The sequence below is a fragment of the Conger conger genome, chromosome 7, assembly GCF_963514075.1.
Source record: "Conger conger chromosome 7, fConCon1.1, whole genome shotgun sequence".
NCBI classification, from domain to species: domain Eukaryota; kingdom Metazoa; phylum Chordata; class Actinopteri; order Anguilliformes; family Congridae; genus Conger; species Conger conger.
Genome location: NC_083766.1, coordinates 15046971 through 15065135, shown reverse-complemented (window position 1 = coordinate 15065135; position 18165 = coordinate 15046971). Strand labels below are relative to the sequence as shown.

General features: G+C 38.6%; 3 protein-coding genes across 14 annotated transcripts; 1 reads left to right on the top strand and 2 right to left on the bottom strand.

Annotated features, from left to right (window-relative positions):
• Positions 1-1505: 1505 nt before the first annotated feature.
• Positions 1506-9391, bottom strand: zbtb33 (zinc finger and BTB domain containing 33). Of its 7 annotated transcripts, XM_061248050.1 has the most exons (5): positions 8877-8934; positions 7718-7790; positions 7413-7522; positions 6150-6427; positions 1507-5496 (listed from the first exon to the last, which is right to left on the bottom strand). In XM_061248050.1, the coding sequence occupies exons 4-5, from the start codon at positions 6319-6321 to the stop codon at positions 3554-3556; spliced, it is 2115 nt and encodes a 704-aa protein (XP_061104034.1). In that variant the 5' UTR covers positions 6322-6427; positions 7413-7522; positions 7718-7790; positions 8877-8934; the 3' UTR covers positions 1507-3553. The 7 variants fall into 7 exon arrangements, with proteins under 7 accessions (XP_061104036.1, XP_061104034.1, XP_061104033.1 ...); XM_061248049.1 differs by having other exon boundaries at positions 7718-9391; XM_061248051.1 differs by having other exon boundaries at positions 7413-7507; positions 7718-9391.
• Positions 8775-16493, top strand: LOC133132568 (NF-kappa-B-activating protein-like). Of its 6 annotated transcripts, XM_061248057.1 has the most exons (11): positions 8777-9211; positions 9348-9410; positions 11184-11289; positions 12604-12980; positions 13070-13150; positions 13337-13401; positions 13643-13735; positions 14887-14923; positions 15021-15206; positions 15331-15480; positions 15625-16493. In XM_061248057.1, exons 4-11 carry the CDS (start codon positions 12613-12615, stop codon positions 15797-15799), a joined length of 1155 nt encoding a protein of 384 aa, XP_061104041.1. In that variant the 5' UTR covers positions 8777-9211; positions 9348-9410; positions 11184-11289; positions 12604-12612; the 3' UTR covers positions 15800-16493. The 6 variants fall into 6 exon arrangements, with proteins under 6 accessions (XP_061104043.1, XP_061104041.1, XP_061104040.1 ...); XM_061248059.1 differs by lacking the exon at positions 11184-11289 and having other exon boundaries at positions 8775-9211; XM_061248056.1 differs by having other exon boundaries at positions 8777-9410.
• akap14 (A-kinase anchoring protein 14) lies at positions 14919-17962 on the bottom strand. Its single transcript, XM_061248062.1, has 5 exons — positions 17625-17962; positions 17269-17390; positions 16879-17058; positions 16495-16547; positions 14919-16406 (listed from the first exon to the last, which is right to left on the bottom strand). The coding sequence occupies exons 1-5, from the start codon at positions 17737-17739 to the stop codon at positions 16322-16324; spliced, it is 555 nt and encodes a 184-aa protein (XP_061104046.1). The 5' UTR covers positions 17740-17962; the 3' UTR covers positions 14919-16321.
• Positions 17963-18165: the final 203 nt, after the last annotated feature.

Here is an 18165-nt window from a genome sequence, read left to right as displayed (position 1 = left end):
CACGATAGTTGTAGATCAAACCCCAAACCACGTGGGGCATGGGGGGACTTACGATAGGCTATGGCTTAACAGTCTGCACCACAAGTCTTATTTCACTGAGAATATTTTTTCATATTACATCATTTTGGCTTTTTCTTTGTCAAATGCAAATTGAAGGTCCCCTTTTACATAGTGAGCAGTTAATAGCTGAAGTGCTCTTGATTCTCTGGTGCCAAAGTTTAACCATTTGAAGAGTAGGTTTTTTTTTATACATTCTAAGTTATGTTCTAGAACTCCATTGTTTTTTAGTAGTGATTGTTAGATCAGCAGTAGCATGTTGAGATAACATTCTAATCACATATTTGTCATCTTACACCTCTTGAAGGGTTCTCTAGCATACTGAAAGTAACTAAAAGGGCTTCTAGCACATCAATTTATACATTTTGGAATAATGAAACTGTGTTACCTTATGCAGGAAAAAAGTGTTTTCATGCTTTTGGTCTTAGTATACTGTTTAGAAAATAAATACTGTGTACAGTGTGTACATATTCATTGAGGGGGAATATATGTTCACTACCTCTAAAAACTGCTAGCCCAAAAATATTAATAAAGCAAAATCTTTTTTTTTAACTTTGCATAATGAAAGCAGTATTTGTATTAGAAATGAGTGCAAATACAATTGTGTGAAATACACAGACTGAAGTTAATGTAAAAACATTATGTTTTAATATTATTCATAAAAAAATGTCAAGTATGAAAAATTGAATGTATGGACAATGTCCTTGTATTTAAATATAGGTCAAGCTGGTGGTAAGCTTTTTCAGCACCAGGTAGCGGATAACAGAAAGATAGATTGCCCTCACGTCCCGTAAACCAGATTGCTAATTATGCATCATTCTAAATCCTTCTGACCTGGTCTCCAAAGTGGATCACACACATTTTGGTAAGTAGCCATGCTCTTTTATATGCATATATAGGCTCATATTGGCATGTGCAAGCTGTAACAAAAAGTTCAGAAGAATGTTTGAAGGGCCAACAGCAGATCTGAAATATGCTAATCCTTGAAACATACACACACACACACACACACACACACACACACACACACACACACACACACACACACAGCTTTTTGGAAATGGTACTAACAGTCTTCTAAAGTATATTTCTAAAATTACATATAATAAAATAAGCCATACATATTGCACTGAAAATATGCAGCTACTTTCATTGACTTTCTTAAGTAGTGTGATATCTCATACATTATTATACATAATACGCACTGCAATTATCCCAGAAGTGTTGTGAGAGAGAGGGCAGGAGACTGGATGAAACAAAAGTTCCTTCCTTGCAAACTAGGTTGCACATCTTGCATGTGTAGACTTTACAAGTAATATTAAGATACTGTTAAATGCAGTAAAATTTAGTGAAAAAGTATTTGCCCCTTCCTGATTTTCTCCATTACTGCATATTTGTCACACTGAATGGTTTCAGTTCTTTAGACAAAATGCAGTATTAGACAAAAGGAACCCAAATAAACACAAAACACTTTTTTTTTAATCATTTCATTTATTTAATGAAAACCATTTTCAAACACCTATATCACTCATGAGAAAAAGGTCCTGAGGCAGCAAAGCATCCCGCTACCATCATAGTATCACCACGTTTGACTGTTGGTTCATACTGCTATATTTTCTTTACACCAGACATAATAGGACCAATGTCATCATGCTTTTGACTCATCTATCCATAGAACTTTATCTGAAAAAGCTTCATCCAGGTCCTTTTTTTGCAAATGTGAGATGATTCACCAGGTTAGCAGTAGTTTTCGCCTTGCTACTCTCGCATTAATCCCATTTTGCCTAGTTTCTTTCTTATTGTCATCTTATTGAGTCATGAACACTGACCTTAGCTAGAGAGACCTGCAGCTCTTTGGATGTTCTTCTGGGATATTTTGTGACTTGCTGGGTGAGTTGTTGCTGCACCCTTGGAGAAGTTTTGGCAGGCCGGCCACTTGTGGGAAGATTCACCTTTTCATTTGTGTCTTCCCTGTGTCCCAGAACCTTAGATATGGCTTTGTAACCCTTTCCAGACCAATATATTTCAACTATGATTTTCTTGCCTCTTCTGGAATTTACTTAAATCGTGTCAAGTGTGCTTGTAGGAATTTTTGTAGGACTACTTCACTCTGGTGGTAAGACTAGATGAGCAAGGTCTACTGCAATCAAGTCTAGCTGTGTTCAATCAGCTGAATCTATTTATCAAATACAATTGAGTAACTAAGGGGGCAATTTCTTTTTCACATGGGTTACAAAGATGTTTGATAACTTTTATCATTAAATGAAATAATAAATTAAAGCAATTTGTGTTTACTCAGATTATTTTTGTCGAATATTGCATTTTGTCTAGAGATCTGTAACCATTCAGTGTGTAAAATATACAAGAAAAGGAAATCAGGAAGGGGGCAAATACTTTTTCACAACACTGTACATGCACACTGCTGTATTGTTTATTTTTATTTTTTAGCACTAATGGTTTTTAAGTATGCCTTCTTACAACCTTTTGGGTTATTGACTAACTTAACTGTCAATGGAAATGTAGTTTCTGCTTACAAAAATATGAATTGGAGGTGTTTGCACAAATGCTGTTTTCAGACATTTTTGTCAGTATAGTATTCATTTAAAATAGTTTGTTATGATGTATTGAAACCATTTATCCTGAATGCAACACTCTCCTTGGGAGTGGGCATTTAGGTGGGATGACAATTAGCAATAAGTTCTGCAGCTCCAGATTTTTCATACAGTAGCTTCTTCTCCATCCTCACTATTAATACATGGCATCAGGAACAGCCAGCCAATTGAAAACTCAAACAATAAAAGCAGAAATCATATTTTGCAAAACATGTGTTTTTCCAGATTTGAATTTATGAGATATTTATTTATGACAATATGAATCATGAAATAAAATGAGGCCAAATGCTTCAGAGGTCTAGTTGATTTGCCTTACTACAATTTGTTAGCTTCACCACAGATTATTTTTGTTTCCTGCTTCTACTTCTGCAACAGAAGGGTGCATTCTGTATGATTCCCTGATAACTCCATCTTTAAGCCAATTCATCATTATAAATCACAGATCATAAAAAAACATGAAAAAAACAATGAAAACAAAATTTTGGGTAACAAAACAAAATAATGGAACCAGTTCAAGATACACAAACTAAAAACAGAATGCTGATTAATCATTCACACTGAAATCCAGGAGTAATATTAAACATTTATGGCTAAAAAAATCAGTATCATAATGGCAATGTTTGCAAGGGTTAAGTACCTACATAGGACAAGCAGCATATGACATAAAAATAAAGATTAAAAGCTTAAGAAAGCTTAACAACAAGTGCCACCACAATAGTGCTTGAGTATGAGGAGCTTCCAAAATATACAGCTAATTCACAAAAAACAGCCATCAGGACAAAAACAGACATCGTACAGACATCGGCCCTAGATCCCCCCCACCCAAAAAAAAAGAAAGATCCCTGGCATAAAAGGCACAATTCCCAACAAACTCAGGCTTTGACTCAGTAAGTCTCTGGTATAACAAATTCAAACTCAGGTGTATCTTCGGCAGGGTTCACACGAGTCTGGGACCCGGACTCTACAAAGATATCGTCCCAGTTCATCATCCTACCGTGGATTGTGGAAGGAGACTCCGAGCCAGCAGTGAGTCCCTCTCTAGGGTCCACGTGGTAGACAATCCCTTCCTCATTAATCATGGGAATTTTGCCCTCAGGCACACAGGAATAGGATTTTATCTCCAGGGTCTTACAGGGGAGCAGGCGATATAGGTTGTTGTCTGTGTATTCCTTCTCTTTTCTCCCCGAGGGGTCCTGGTTGTGTACCTGCTTGCAGTGAGAGGACAACACCTGGTAATTCATGAAAAAATCACCGCACAGCAAGCACTGGTACCTCCGTTCACCTGTGTGCTGGATTTCATGCTTTGTTCTGTACTCTGCCAAGGGAAATACCTTATCACAGTAATGGCAGGGGTACTTCTTCTCCCAGGAGTGCACATTGAAATGACGCCTCAGACTTGTTAGACACACATACGGGCGCTTGCACACGATGCACACGTAAAAGGTTTTCCCGTCCATGATCAGTTCATAGTGGTCATCCATCCCTACTTTTGCTTTCTTTTTGCCCCCTACCCCAGATGGAGGTGAGCCTGGACTGTTAGGAGCGGACAGTGACTTCCTCTCCCTCTTGGTTTTAGAATCCCCTACCCTTGGGCTGTTTTTCATAGGAACAATATCATAGGTATCGTCCCCAGAGTCATCACTGTCCCTGCTACCAGATGAGACCAAATCCATTTCTGAATCTTTCTCGAACATAATGGATTCTGGACTGTGTGCAGGCCCTATATCACAAAGCTTGATTTTGAATTCCCCAGGTCTGTCAGCTGATGTTTCCAAAACAGTGGTTATTTGTTTCTTCTGGACCCCTATCACTTCATGATTATCTTTGGACAGAGAGATGTTACAAGGCTCCTTGGGAGAGCCATCGGTCTGTGGTGGAAGAGGTTGGCTGCAGAGGCTGTCCCCTGAAGAGGAGCCTGCAGGTGAATGAGGCATGCTGGTGCTGGTGTCAGGGCACTCCTGCTCCATATGAGAGGATGAGGAGGTAGAGTCAGGCTGGGCTTGAGAAGAGCTGTTGAGCTTGGAAGATTTTCCTTCTTCAACTTTTTCAGTCATGGGCTTCTGGTCTTTTTTCTCCATGCTGCTCACCTCTTTTACTGCAGCAGAGCTTGTTTCAGGAATGACTGCTTCCTCTTCCCCAGAACTTGTGTCTTCCGCAGATGATTCATCTACATTGATAACTGCAGAGGGCTTACAGACTGCTTTGGTGCTGTTCAACTGCCTTGCTTTCTTGGGTTCCTGCTTTGAAACAAAGAGAACGTCATTGTCTGAGCCCCCATCCTTATAGCAGTCACCTTTGAACTCCTCTGCAGACAGAGAAAATGCCTCAGTGATGATGGGCATGGCACCAGACCCCAACTCTTGAGAGATGAGGTCACTCTTTTCTGGAGCATTTGCAGTACTGTTCTGTGAACTTTTCCCTTCAGCTTGATCTTCGGACAGGTTAGGTAAACCCTTGACATGGGAAAGCGGGCGGCCAAGGCTGGCAATGAACTTAACACCCAAGATCTTGCCAGACTTAATAAGCTCCTCCAGCATGTCAGAGCGAACCCGAATAATCTTGGCACTATAGATATAGTTCAGGATCACCTCAAAGATTTCTGCTTTGATAAAATTCAGTTCTATGATCTGTCCAGCCACTGAAAAGAGTTGGTGGAAATAAGTACTGGATGCTGACAAGATGTTCCTATGGGCTTTAAATGTCTGGCTCTGTACAATTATTGTGACATCGCAGAACAGTCCATTATTCCTCTGATCACTGAAAGTCTTCAGCAGCGACCCTGCATACTGTGTGTCAGCTGCAGAGATCAGCTTTATGCTTGACATACCTATTAGGGGAAAAAACAGACAGGATACCTTTGTTACATTGACAACCTCTTAGTACCAATTGTAGCAATAGTAACTGTGTACCATGGCAAGGTTTCAAGAGTATTACAACAAACATTTTGAGGGCTAGACAGCAATGCATCGGCAATGTCACTGGTAAGCACTAATCAGAAAATCTACTGATTAGACCTACGAACACATCTGACCATGTGTTTATCTTCGCGCTCCAGCGAATCTCCAGCAGCAGCTAGTTAACTTTATTAGGATATATCAGCTAGTTGTTAGTGTATGAAAACATATATACTGCTGCACTGAAGCCAGATATGTAGTGAAAGTGACCCAATTTAGCCCACCAAAATCTAAGTTTTAAACATTTTCTTATAGGTATTTGAATTAATTCCCAGTGAATTGGATATCAAATCAAAGACTAATCTCTCTTCTAAACACTCCTGATTTTGTCATGAATAGACAAATTAAATTAATTGGACTGGGCTTATAAGGCACGTGTACCCTTTAAGCCCACATTTGTCCCAAATAAGCTCACACAATTATTTAGACAAAATACTTGGTATTATATTTTATTCACACTTTATCAATGAACAAATATAACCAATTAAAATACATTTTTTAAATAATGGACAAATACAGAATACACCTTTAAAGTTCAACATGCTTAACGACACATTTCGAAGATTGGCAAGGTCAATGCTCTTGACATTCAGCACGTCGGATCCAGGAATGGTCTCTACACTAATGATGATCCGAGATGATAGCTCAAGCTGCTCAGCTCTGGATGATCTCTCATGAATCGGGTGTACCACTTTCATCCTGGCTTTCCATTGACAAATGGAGTATCAATGTTTTTTCTTTCAGGTATTCTTGGACATCCATCAGATCTTCTTTTGCAAAAACCCAGCCCCACTGAGACAGCACCTAAAATTTTAGAGTAAATCAAAATATTACATACAATATATACCTAAACCTTCAGAATACTATATTAGGTACAATAACAATTTACATTAACTGGACACTGATATGTATTCATTATACTATAAACATGTCATGAATGTAAGATAACATTATAAAATGTTCATAACCTGACATGTGCGAGTATGTGTAAAAACACACATACACACACACACTATCCCTCTAACGTGCCTCAACACTACCCACAGTAAGTCATAGGGTCAACTACCACACCTTACCTTAATGCAGTCTACAATCTCCCTCTCTGTTTCTGCATCAATGTACTTTCATTTTTCTGGCTGTACATCTATCTCAACTCTTTCCTTAACTTTTTGTTGCATGGCCTTCCTATCCACTCCATTTTTGCCCAACACGGCCAGGTTGTGACATTTTCCATTTCTTTTCCACTTCTGTCATATTTAGACAGTCACTATAGTTTTTTATCTGACTACCCATTGTGTCCCTATAATGACAATAAGGTAAATTATTAACTTCCTGAATTAAAAATAAATGTAATGAATTCTCAGATTTTTATATGAGGTACAATGGGTTTTGGCCTTAGTGGGCTTATTAGGAACAACAGTGGTAAACCAAATAATAACCTCATTATCTTACTACAGACATTGTACTAAGTGTAATATCTTTATAATGAATAGAAAACACATTTAGAAAAAAAAAAAAACCATGATCAAACTTTGATCAGGTTTTTTATTTTTGGTAGTAGAATTTGAATAATGTTCAAACCACTCGCCAACAGGCTTTTCAATGACACCTTTCCTTATAAGCCCATATGAAATAAATTGTAAATTTTGTAAATAACAGCAGTATATAGAACATTTTAATATATTTTGTCTGAAACAGACTCTAAAATGTATTGAATCTGTCAGTGTGATATGCTAGTGCCAAAACACAGCAAACCCATCTTTTTATTATCAAGCTTATCAGTACTCACCAATGTTGGTCATCAAATTGAAGAATTGGTCTGTTGAAGGCCTCCAGCAGCAAATAATTTTTGAGGGGACTTACAAAATGGTTTCTATAAAATGACTGCATAAAGTCATGCTTAACACAAGAAGGAAACATTCCATTGGCTCCATGTAAAAAGTAACAACACAGTAACAACTTTGTTAATTGGTTATGAAACATATTATCTGTCTAATACTTCCTGTTTTTGAGTATTTTTTTAAAAAGTGCAAGTGGCTTATATAACTGAACTGTTATTATACAGTTATGAACTGTTGTTATACTTAAACTCACCTTGTTCCGAACTGAACACGGGGAAGCCGCCGCTTCCACCAGATGTGAACGTCCGTTCAATGGTATTTTTTTTCTGAGGAATGTGGTTTATAATTACAGTTGCTTATTGACTATCTCAGACACTCCAACACTCTGATTGATCTTAATTGAACCAATAATTATAGAGAAAACGACAAATAACTCCACAACGTCCCTGTGTTCGGAAGACCGTGTTAGCTCACGATGGTCTGAACACCGCCCCTTGTTAGCAACGCTTCCCCACCACAATATCACTATTATCATGTCACTGTCTGCTGAAATGGATAGCGTTTGTGACTCGTACCAAGTTTTTATGAAAACGGAAGGAATTAACGTTAAACTTCACACACACACACACAAACCAAAGTTGATTTGGAAGTATTTTTTTGGTTATTCTTGAAAGTTACACTATTCGGACAGTGAGTTTACGTTATATGGTACGTGGGCTTAATTGGGTCACTTGCCCAATTAGTTAGCCAATGAGCATATTTTGCTCAATCAGAACAGCTGCCGAAATTGGATTCGCAGACAGCAACAAAAAAACGCTTGTCAAGTATTATGTAGTTAGGTAGAACTAACGTTAGCCGGGTAGCTGCATGGATGCTACAATAAGCAAGGGTAACGTTAGCTAAATAGTAAACAATGATTGATAGTGACGTTATGGCGTGGGAAGAACCACCGTAGCTCGCAAACAAAAATACACTATCAGTTAGTCAAATTATATAATTACATTTATTTGGCAAACTAGGTAACTTAGCTAACTACAAAACATGTTTTCCTTGATCTGAATAAGATGACGTTGTTTTGCTACCGAGCTAGCCAGCTAGCAATGGCGTGGCGTTTTTATGTTAACGTTCCTGGCTTTTCTCTTTAAGAGCACTGGGCTTTACATTTCATATCCATCAACGCAGCCTACACGAAAATGCTCAAGCATGGAAAACAGGAGCAAATATTAAAGGAACCTGAACAAATGTTAACAAGGTTTCAATTGACTTTCCTTCCTGGTTCACACCGGTACGGGCCGTATGTTCCGGAAACTGCAACCTGCTATTTTCTGACAGCTAAATGAAACATAATATAATAAAGAAATTAGCGACAGGAAGTAATAGCACCATTACGTATGAGATCGAGTATTGTTTACCTGCAAAACAGAGCCTATACCCCGGTCTTCCAATGAAACAGACATAAAAGCACAGCTTCTTTCTGGCAAATTACACTTCTGTCACTTACTCGCACATGACCCAGAGGGGGCGCCCTACATTTTCGACACTGGTGCTTGAGCTAAGAACTAAAGTTATAGGCTGTTTGTTATTTCTCATTATCTTAACATAATGAGAGCTATAAGCTATAAACTGCCTATTCGTTTCTTAATGTTAGATACCGCATAACTTACAGGTTTCAGTGATGAGATACTCAGCAACAAGTCTTTCTTTGGGAATCGGTTTGCGATGGTGAACTCACTGCAGATGCAGACTGGTAATGTTTATCTAAAATTGTTAATTATTTATACAAATGTATATTCAATAACATTTTGCTTTTATAACTAATCGCAACGGATAGACAACTCGTATTTATCAAACGGAACGCAGAGTGCAGGTCTTGTGTTGAATAGGAGACGACATTCAGCAGAGGACCACGTTCTTGTACACAACAGAAATCGAGAAGTGACGTTTCGGTGAGTAACGTTACAGCTCATTTTACACGCTGACATTTTCATTATAGCCATGTCATTTTCATTATAGCCAGGCGTGACGCATGTAATATATTTCGCTATGCAATTTGTTACTCTGTATGCGTTTTATCTAACAGATGTGACATTTAGTAAGGCCTGGCACGGAGCTAGCCATGTAGTTAGGTTTGACTAACGTTAGCTACGGAATTTGAAAATTAGGGTTTGCTTAGGCTTGATCTAGGGACATCGAATAACAAGATATTCATTTGATCGTACAATTAAACAATGCATTATACAGTGGGCTCCTGAATTATTAAGGCGAGAGACTGAGATGACCATTGCCAAACATGGATGTTGTTTCACATAACCATTTATGTGTGGATTTTGATGTTTGGACGGGAGTTATTGTCCTACTGGACAATCTACCTTTGACCTTTCTACCAGAGACAACCATTTTGGTCTCATGTGACCACAGCAATCTCTTCCAGTTATAATTTCAATGATGTTTGGCAAACGCCAGATGCTTAATTTTGTTTATTGTGCTAAGTAAGGGCTTTCTTCATGCTACCCATCCAAAGAGCTTGTTGGTATGGAGGTGGTGTTTTCATCTCCTCACCGTCTGTGGGGACAAGGTGCACTTGTGTCCTCTTGCTGGCCAGTTTGCAACCATTCCATGTGTTATTTTTGTTTATTTATATATTATTATTGCCCTTACTGTTCTAAGTGGTATGTCTTTTTTGTATGTATTACCACACTTATGATGGTAAATTACTGTCTGTCTCTTCAGAATTGACAGTTCTTTGGCTTTTCCCATGTTTATGGATGACAATGCATAGACTTTTCATGCTTTTTACCATCATTTTGTATTCTATTGAAACCGGAATTGATGGAATGACATAATATAGACTTATTAACCAAATTAAGTAAAATTGTATTGACAATTTCACTTTGTTTGATTTTATTCACAATAATTGTTATAGGTACCAATCATTTTGACACCTACGTACAGTTGTCCCATATGTTTGGACATAACATATAGATTATTATGGGTGTTGTATATTATGTGCAGCCTTTTTTCTTCATTTTTATTTAGGGTGTCAAAAATTCTGGAGCGCATTGTATAAGAATTTAGTGAAAATTTCAATGTCTCTCCGACCACAATAGTAGTAGCATTTTCAGTATTTTCCTGGTTCGGTTCACTGCCGTCATTTAATCGATTAACCAATTAAAAATCTATTTTGTACAAGCATGCTGCAATAGGCTGGACAGCCAATAGAATAACATTTATTAATGAGTTACATTAATGAGTTATGTTACTGCCCAACTGGGGCATCATTTCAGGAAGAACTTTGGCAAAAAAATGACTTCATGAATTCATGGCTGTACACAAGACGACATATGTCCATTTCAGTGTATCACCGGTAATATTTCTCCAAACCATTCTCAAAATATTTCGAAGGCATGACACTGACAAGGGGTGATTGCATGAAATTGGCAACTCTAAACATCATTACCAAGATATTCAGCAATAGGCTACTCACTGAACGACAGATATAGTAACTACAGGACACTACCTGAGGAACGGCATGGAACAACAAAGGCTACCTGCCTGCTAATATGCAAGCTTAGCAAAATTAAGAGGCTGTGGCATGTTGGCACAGTTTGCGGGAAGGAAGCAGGGAAATCTGAGGACCACGCCTACTGGTTAAGTAAGCACACACCTGGACTACGTTACGAATCAGTCCAGGAGTTTATAAGGTGTGATTCTTTCCACAGTAGGTAGCTGAGACCAGGAAACCGCAGGAGAGCAGAGAGCCGAGCCAAGACACCAGACAGCTGACAGCTGAAAAGCCAGCCAGCTGAAAAGCTACATGCGAGTCAGGTTATTTCCTTTGCATTTATTATTTTGGTTTATTATTTTTAGTCCAAATCCTATGAGGGTGAAGGCTGAAGACATTTTATTAATTTTTTTATTTTTTTATTTGTTGGCGAGTTCTCTCCGTAACCCCCATTGTGACAAACCTGAATAAATAAATGCCGGTGCAATCCGGAATTTCCTTATCGCCTTGTGTCCAGCTTATCTGTCCTCTCAGGGGTGTGTCACAGAGTGTCACAGTGTCCTTGTGACATGCTGTGCAATATGCTCTTGTCTGGTTGAATCGCAGTCACGATTGGATTGCTATCGTTTTCCTTAATTCAGAGATTTGGCATAGTGCTTTTGTAGCACATTATATCACATCGCTGTTGAACCTAACAACTTCATATTTTACACTGAAGTTTTTACGGATTATCCTCTCCAAAATATTGCTTGCCATAGCCACTAGCTTTCCAGTTAGTGGTGCCGCAATCATGTTAATTTTGCTACTCTGAAATTCTATGACCCCACTGCTGTCGGCTACCCACAACTCCAATCAAAATATAAAAACTTAAAAGCTTTTAAATGTAAAAAAAAAAATATATATATATATATATATATAATTATAGCTACTGTTATTATGCAGGATTTAATTTTTTATTTATTTTTCAATGTTAACCGGTTATGACGTTGGCCGTTTCGGTCAAGTGTCCACTTCCTTAAGCCGACTAACCATGCCCATGCCTAGTCTATAGTAGTCAAACTGCAGTCATATCTGGAATAAATACATCTCCATAATACAGATAGTAGCTACAGTATTACCTAGCTAGTTACTTAGCTAATTATAGCTAGCTCATGTTAGCAGAGAAGTGGATTGGTATCTTATACTCCAGCCATAAGTATTACATTAAAATATCGGACCCCCAGCAAATTCTCAGGCCATCATGGCCAGCCAGCTAACGTTAGCAAACATAACTGAATTTAATTGGCTAATAATGGCAGCTCCCTAATGTTACTGAAAGCTGACCAGCCATTTGGTTAGTGGTTAGCCACAAAGGCGACCCTTTCTTTCACCAACCCTCTTGCACTTCTCCTCCTTCTATTACCACATGCTTTTCAGATACGGTACACAGCCACGTCCAGAAACGTCCCAAATTATTTTTAGAATAACAAATACAAGTAGATAAGTAAGGTACTGGGCAGACCTGAACACAGACACGGGTTGCCAGTGCATCATAGTAATGATTGAGCACTGTTGTCTTCTAATATTTTCGAGTTGAAAATTCTGCATAGTATGCCTTTAAGTATTGATATGTCTCCTTTTGTTGGAATGCGGCACAGATGTAAGCCATGTCTCCCACCCATCGATCGAGGAGTCGCAGTTCAGAGCAGGTGAACGGCCCGACCCAGCCGACACAGCGACGCAGCCGATCCCGCAGTGGCAGCGGTAGGAGTCATTCTAGGAGCCCCGCAAGCAAATCCAGCAAACACAATGGGAACTCTGTCAAAGAGGACCGACGGGCACGGTGGTGTGACTTCAGGGATAGAAGCAGGACGAGGTTCTACACGGAGAGCTCTCGAAGTCGCTCCAGATCCCGCTCCAGGGAGAGAGATTCATGGCAACAGCGAGATGGGAGACACAGTCACGGATCCCGTTTCGACCATTATAACAAAAGGGACGACACTATACGGCAGAGACAAGATTCTTTCATTGCCAGGTTACCAGAAATGTCTTTCTGATGTTGTGCACCTATGGCGAGTTTAATGTCATTTAACTCGCACAACATTTCACTGTTTCCCACTACAGGCGGCTGCAAGAAAGGGAGAGGATTGGGGAATTAGGGGCACCAGAAGTCTGGGGGTTTTCACCAAGGGTTAGAGAACCCGAGTAAGCAAAACACCTTGAATACCATTAAATTCATAGAAATGTTTTTTAATCTGATATGCATGTGTTGAAAATTGTTTATTTCAAAGACACTAGTAACATATTGTGGGATCGTCTTGATATTTGTTTTTAAACCTGGTTTTATCGTTATAATAGTTCTTGTTACTGTTGTTGCTATTATTATTTTAGTTCTGACGAGCATACCCCTGTTGAGGATGATGTGAAAAACAACAGCTCTGTTTCAAGTTCAGAAGGTAAATTGTGCTTTTATCACGAAAGTATGTGTGTACAGACGCAAAAGAGACAAGAAGGTTTAAATCATAGATGGAAGTCCATTACCGTATGAGACCACATAGGCCTTGTAACTTTTGATATATTCTTGTCTGTATCAAAGGCCTTTTGCATGATCAATAATGTGTTGGTAAAGTTGGAAGATTCTGTTGGATCACACATTTGACATTTAAACCAAGCCAAAACAATATTCACAATTTTTAGAGGAAAAGAAGAAAAAGAAAAAGAAGAAAAAGTCCAAGAAGAAGAAGCACAGGAAGCAGTCAGAGGACAGTGAGTCAGAGAGTCAATCTGAAGGTAAGGTGCCTATCAATTCAATATCAATTGCCTTGACAACCAGTGCATATAGGGCTGTTTCATGGGCACAGATTAAGCTTAGTCCAGGCCTAAATTGAGTTTTGTATGGAGAATCTCCATTCAAATTGTAATTTCATAATCATAATTATATCAAATGCATTATGTGCTTTTCATCGAGTGAACAACCTCAAAGCGCTGCACAAAAATGAAAGTAGGAAAAGATAAAAATAGCATAGATTATAAAAGGATAAAAATAGTATAAACTGGAACAATAAAATGATTTGGCAAATTCAGTCTGGACTTAAAACACATCCTTAGGAGTCTGAGGAGCCCTCTGATGGTGTTCTACACAACAGCAGAACAGAAATTTCGATCCTCCATTGAGGGGAGCTTAGTCTTGGTGGTGCAAAGTCAGGGGCTTGCATTACACTGACGAGTGGAATTTTGTAGTGTGAGCAGTTTTCTGAGATGGTGCTCTGTCATGGAGGCACTTAAAGGTGAGGAGAAGGGCTTTGAATTTGATCCGGTAGGTGACAGGGAGTCAGTGGAGCGAAGCAAGAATGGGTGTAATGTGTTGATGTTTCCACACTCCTAACAGGATCCGGGCGGATTGGCGGCCTGTAGCTTAGTGGTTAAGGTAAATGACTGGGACACGCAAGGTCGGTGGTTCGATCCCTGATCTAGCCACAATAAGATCCGCACAGCCCTTGGGCCCTTGAGCAAGGTCCTTAACCCTGCATTGCTCCAGGGGAGGATTGTCTCCTGCTTAGACTAATCAACTGTACGTCGCTCTGGATAAGAGCGTCTGCCAAATGCCGTTGATATAATCCTGGCAGCACTGTTCTGAATGTACTGGAACCTGTGGAGGCTCTTAACTGGAATCGCCATGAAGAGAGCATTGCAGTAATCAAGCCTCAAGGAGACAAAGTCATGGACAAGCTTCTCTGCATCTAAGAGTGTTATGGTGGGATGGAGTTAGGCAATATTTTTAAGGTGAAATAATGGTGAGGTAGGTTATGGATCCTTGAGGCAGATATTAAGGCGGGAACAGGTAGCAATTTAGTCTCGGACTAGGTGCATTCTGTGTCTGCAAAACTGGCCCATAGTGTGCTATATGAAGCTAATTTCAGTTGTTTGTTTTTGTTTTACAGAAGAGAAAAAGAAAAGGAAGAAAAAAGCGAAAAAAAAGTAACTTTTTATTATTCATTCATACCACTTTCTGTATAAGACATGGCTACAGCCTGACATGACTACATTATTGCAAGTTTCTTTGCATCCCTTTCAGGAAGAAATCAAAAAAGAAGAAAAGTAAGCGGAGCAGGAGACGGTCAAGTGATTCGAGCAGCGATAAGTCTGAAGACGAAGAGGACCAGAATGAGGAACTGTGGGTGGAGAGAACCTACAATGATGAACATATTGTTGGTCCGGAGGCTCCCCTTACTCACCTGTCCCAGGAGGACAAACCTCTGAAGTATGTATTTTTACAGTTAATACAATTACTGATTGTTTCAAGAATAATATGAACTTGATATGCAGGTTTGGACATCTTTTCATTAGAAAGCATTTTAAAATGTTCTTCCTACTTCTGGTTGCAGCTATGGTCATGCACTGTTGCCAGGTGAAGGTGCTGCTATGGCAGAATATGTGAAAGCTGGAAAGCGTATCCCTAGAAGAGGTGAAATTGGCTTGACCAGTGATGAGATTGCTGCCTTTGAGCAGTCTGGCTATGTTATGAGTGGAAGCAGGTAATCACCCACACATGGACGACAAGCACACACACACACACACACACACACACAGACAGACACATGCATGCACACTCCCACTCTCAATCTCACTGACACAAATGCATACATACTGCCACGGTAACCATGTCACTTTAACTCTAGACATCGCCGGATGGAGGCTGTGCGACTAAGAAAGGAAAACCAGATCTACAGTGCAGATGAAAAGAGAGCCCTGGCGTCGTTTAACCAGGAAGAACGCAGGAAGAGGGAGAACAAGATCCTGTCAAGCTTCCGGGAAATGGTGTACAGGAAAACAAAAGGCAAAGAAGAAAAATAAAGCAACAGTAACAATTACGTTTTCCTTACAGTTTGAAAGGTTCTGTAATATAAATACAGATTTAAATTATTCTTACATTATTGTCATCTTATTGATGTCACACAATATCACATTATTTACTAAGAAACCTCTGATATTATATATAATATCAATACCCCCATAGTTTATTTTATTAGTGAAATTGACAGAAACAAATACTATGTATTTGTTAGTATTTCAGTATTGGCCAAAATTAGGCCAATGTTACAAAACAATCCATAGATTTCCTCATTTAAGAGTGTATTTCTCCAGAGCATTGATTTTTATTTTATTGTTGTGCGTATATAGAGAACATTTCCGGGATTATTTAAACATTAATATGATTATTTTCAAATGGAAATAATTTTGAGCTCTTGCAAAGTGATCTGTAATCTCATAATAACATAGTATATTTAATAACAATGCATGAATCTGACTAATGCTTACCATTTCTGCAATTATCATTTGTTATGATACAGGAAATTGTTAAAATAATGCATATTATTAGAAGTTGATAGTTTCTTTCAGTCGAGTCTTGTTCTCAATGATGTCTTTCAGCCACCTTTCTCTAAAACTTGTTTTTCCTGGCCTATGAAATGGAGGGAGAAAAAAAAATATATTATCCAATGGAAGTTCTGTATTAAAAATACAAAAGACAAGACATGTTTAAGTTCTACCTGTGTCTCAGCCTGCATGATTCCACAACATAATACACTTCTACTGGCATGCTCTACAGGTAAGGGGGACAAGAAATGCAAATGTGAGAAATGCATTATTTTACCCTTATTGCTTTTTGTTGTGCATTCAATTTTACCCAATGGTAAATTATGATTTTTAAGATTGTTTAAGTATTTAAATGCTCAAATAAGATATCTGAAAGGGTTCAATGACCTTTGGTTTGTGCTCAGTTCTCACCATACTGCTCTGCAGTTTCAAATCAGACACTCTCACATGGTTCTTTAAACAGTTGCTTTTGTCTTCAAAATATGTGTCAATTCATGTTGAATTGAACAAAGGTCCTCTGCAGACCACAAGCACCCCACTCTAGCAGATTTGATTACCTGTGGCTTGATCTTGGAGATTTCTATGACAAAATAGACAGATGCAGTGGCTTTTGGGATTGGAGTTTGGGCAGTCGGGATGCTCCATAGAGCTCTGTAGTGATACTGCTTGTGAAATTCCAGTTCCTTCTCCTCCAAGAACGTTAAACTATACAGCCAACTCGGATCCAATTCCCACATCTGATAAATGAAATACAGGCTCAGATATACAAAACCAAGTCCATTTATATTATAATAAATCTCTTATTTGTGGGTGACTGTTTAAATTCCCTCCAATCTGTATCTCATAACTTGCTTTTGATTATTATTTCTTGCATGCCAATTGTGTTTTATTGATACAATAAATTCACACAATTGAGAGGAATGGCAAACATTTAGTTTTGTACTTACATTGATGCATTTTTCAATTTGTTCCTTTCCGAGGTCAACTGTAAATTCCTTGCAGGAGATCCAATCGATATTCTTCATTTCATATTTATTGGGACCTAAAACTTGTTTAGATAGATTTTTGTCTGAGGATACGAAAACAGAAGTTATTTGATTGAGAGTAGGCTATATCATAGTTCTATACAGTAATGTGATTATCAGTGTCAATATGAACTTTCTGACTTGTACCCGTGATGCATAGTGAATACAGTCACTTTCCGAGTTTCGCGTAAACGACTGCGAGTTCAAAGAGGGTTTTTTCCCCCCAAAACGGATAATAGTATTTTACGAGAAATATTATTTGAAGAGAATTTTGCTACCTTTTTCTTCTTGGTCTTGGTGGAACAAGGTGTCCTGCACATTATCGAGCGTAGTTTTCACTATTTCATAGGCTTTCATATTTGCATATTTAGAAATATGCGAGGAGTAGTCCATCTTCTTGGCATCCGTGTAATTCTATTAACGAAGTTAGACCTGAAAATGTAATTCAGCAAATCTATGTAGCTATGCAAGCTATGTAGAGCAGCGTTATGTTTGAATATATTAGCCTCCGTTTATTTAAATGGACGTATAGCTAAAACAATAAAGCTACACTGTTAACTAGCTAGCTAAATAATCGTATAATCGTCACCTTCTTGTCGGAGTGTTACAAGGACTGTGTTGTTGCTGCACACTCAATGGCTTCCAAGGCAACCACAACGCCGAGAGAACTCGATAGCTGCGAAAAAGGGACTATCCATAAGGGTAAAGGATGCTATGTAACAGAGTAACTATACACGAGAGTTTCTGTCACGTTTGGCTAAGAATTTGATTTGAAAGCTTCAGATACTTAATTCTCTTACTAAAGTAGAGATGCTTTGT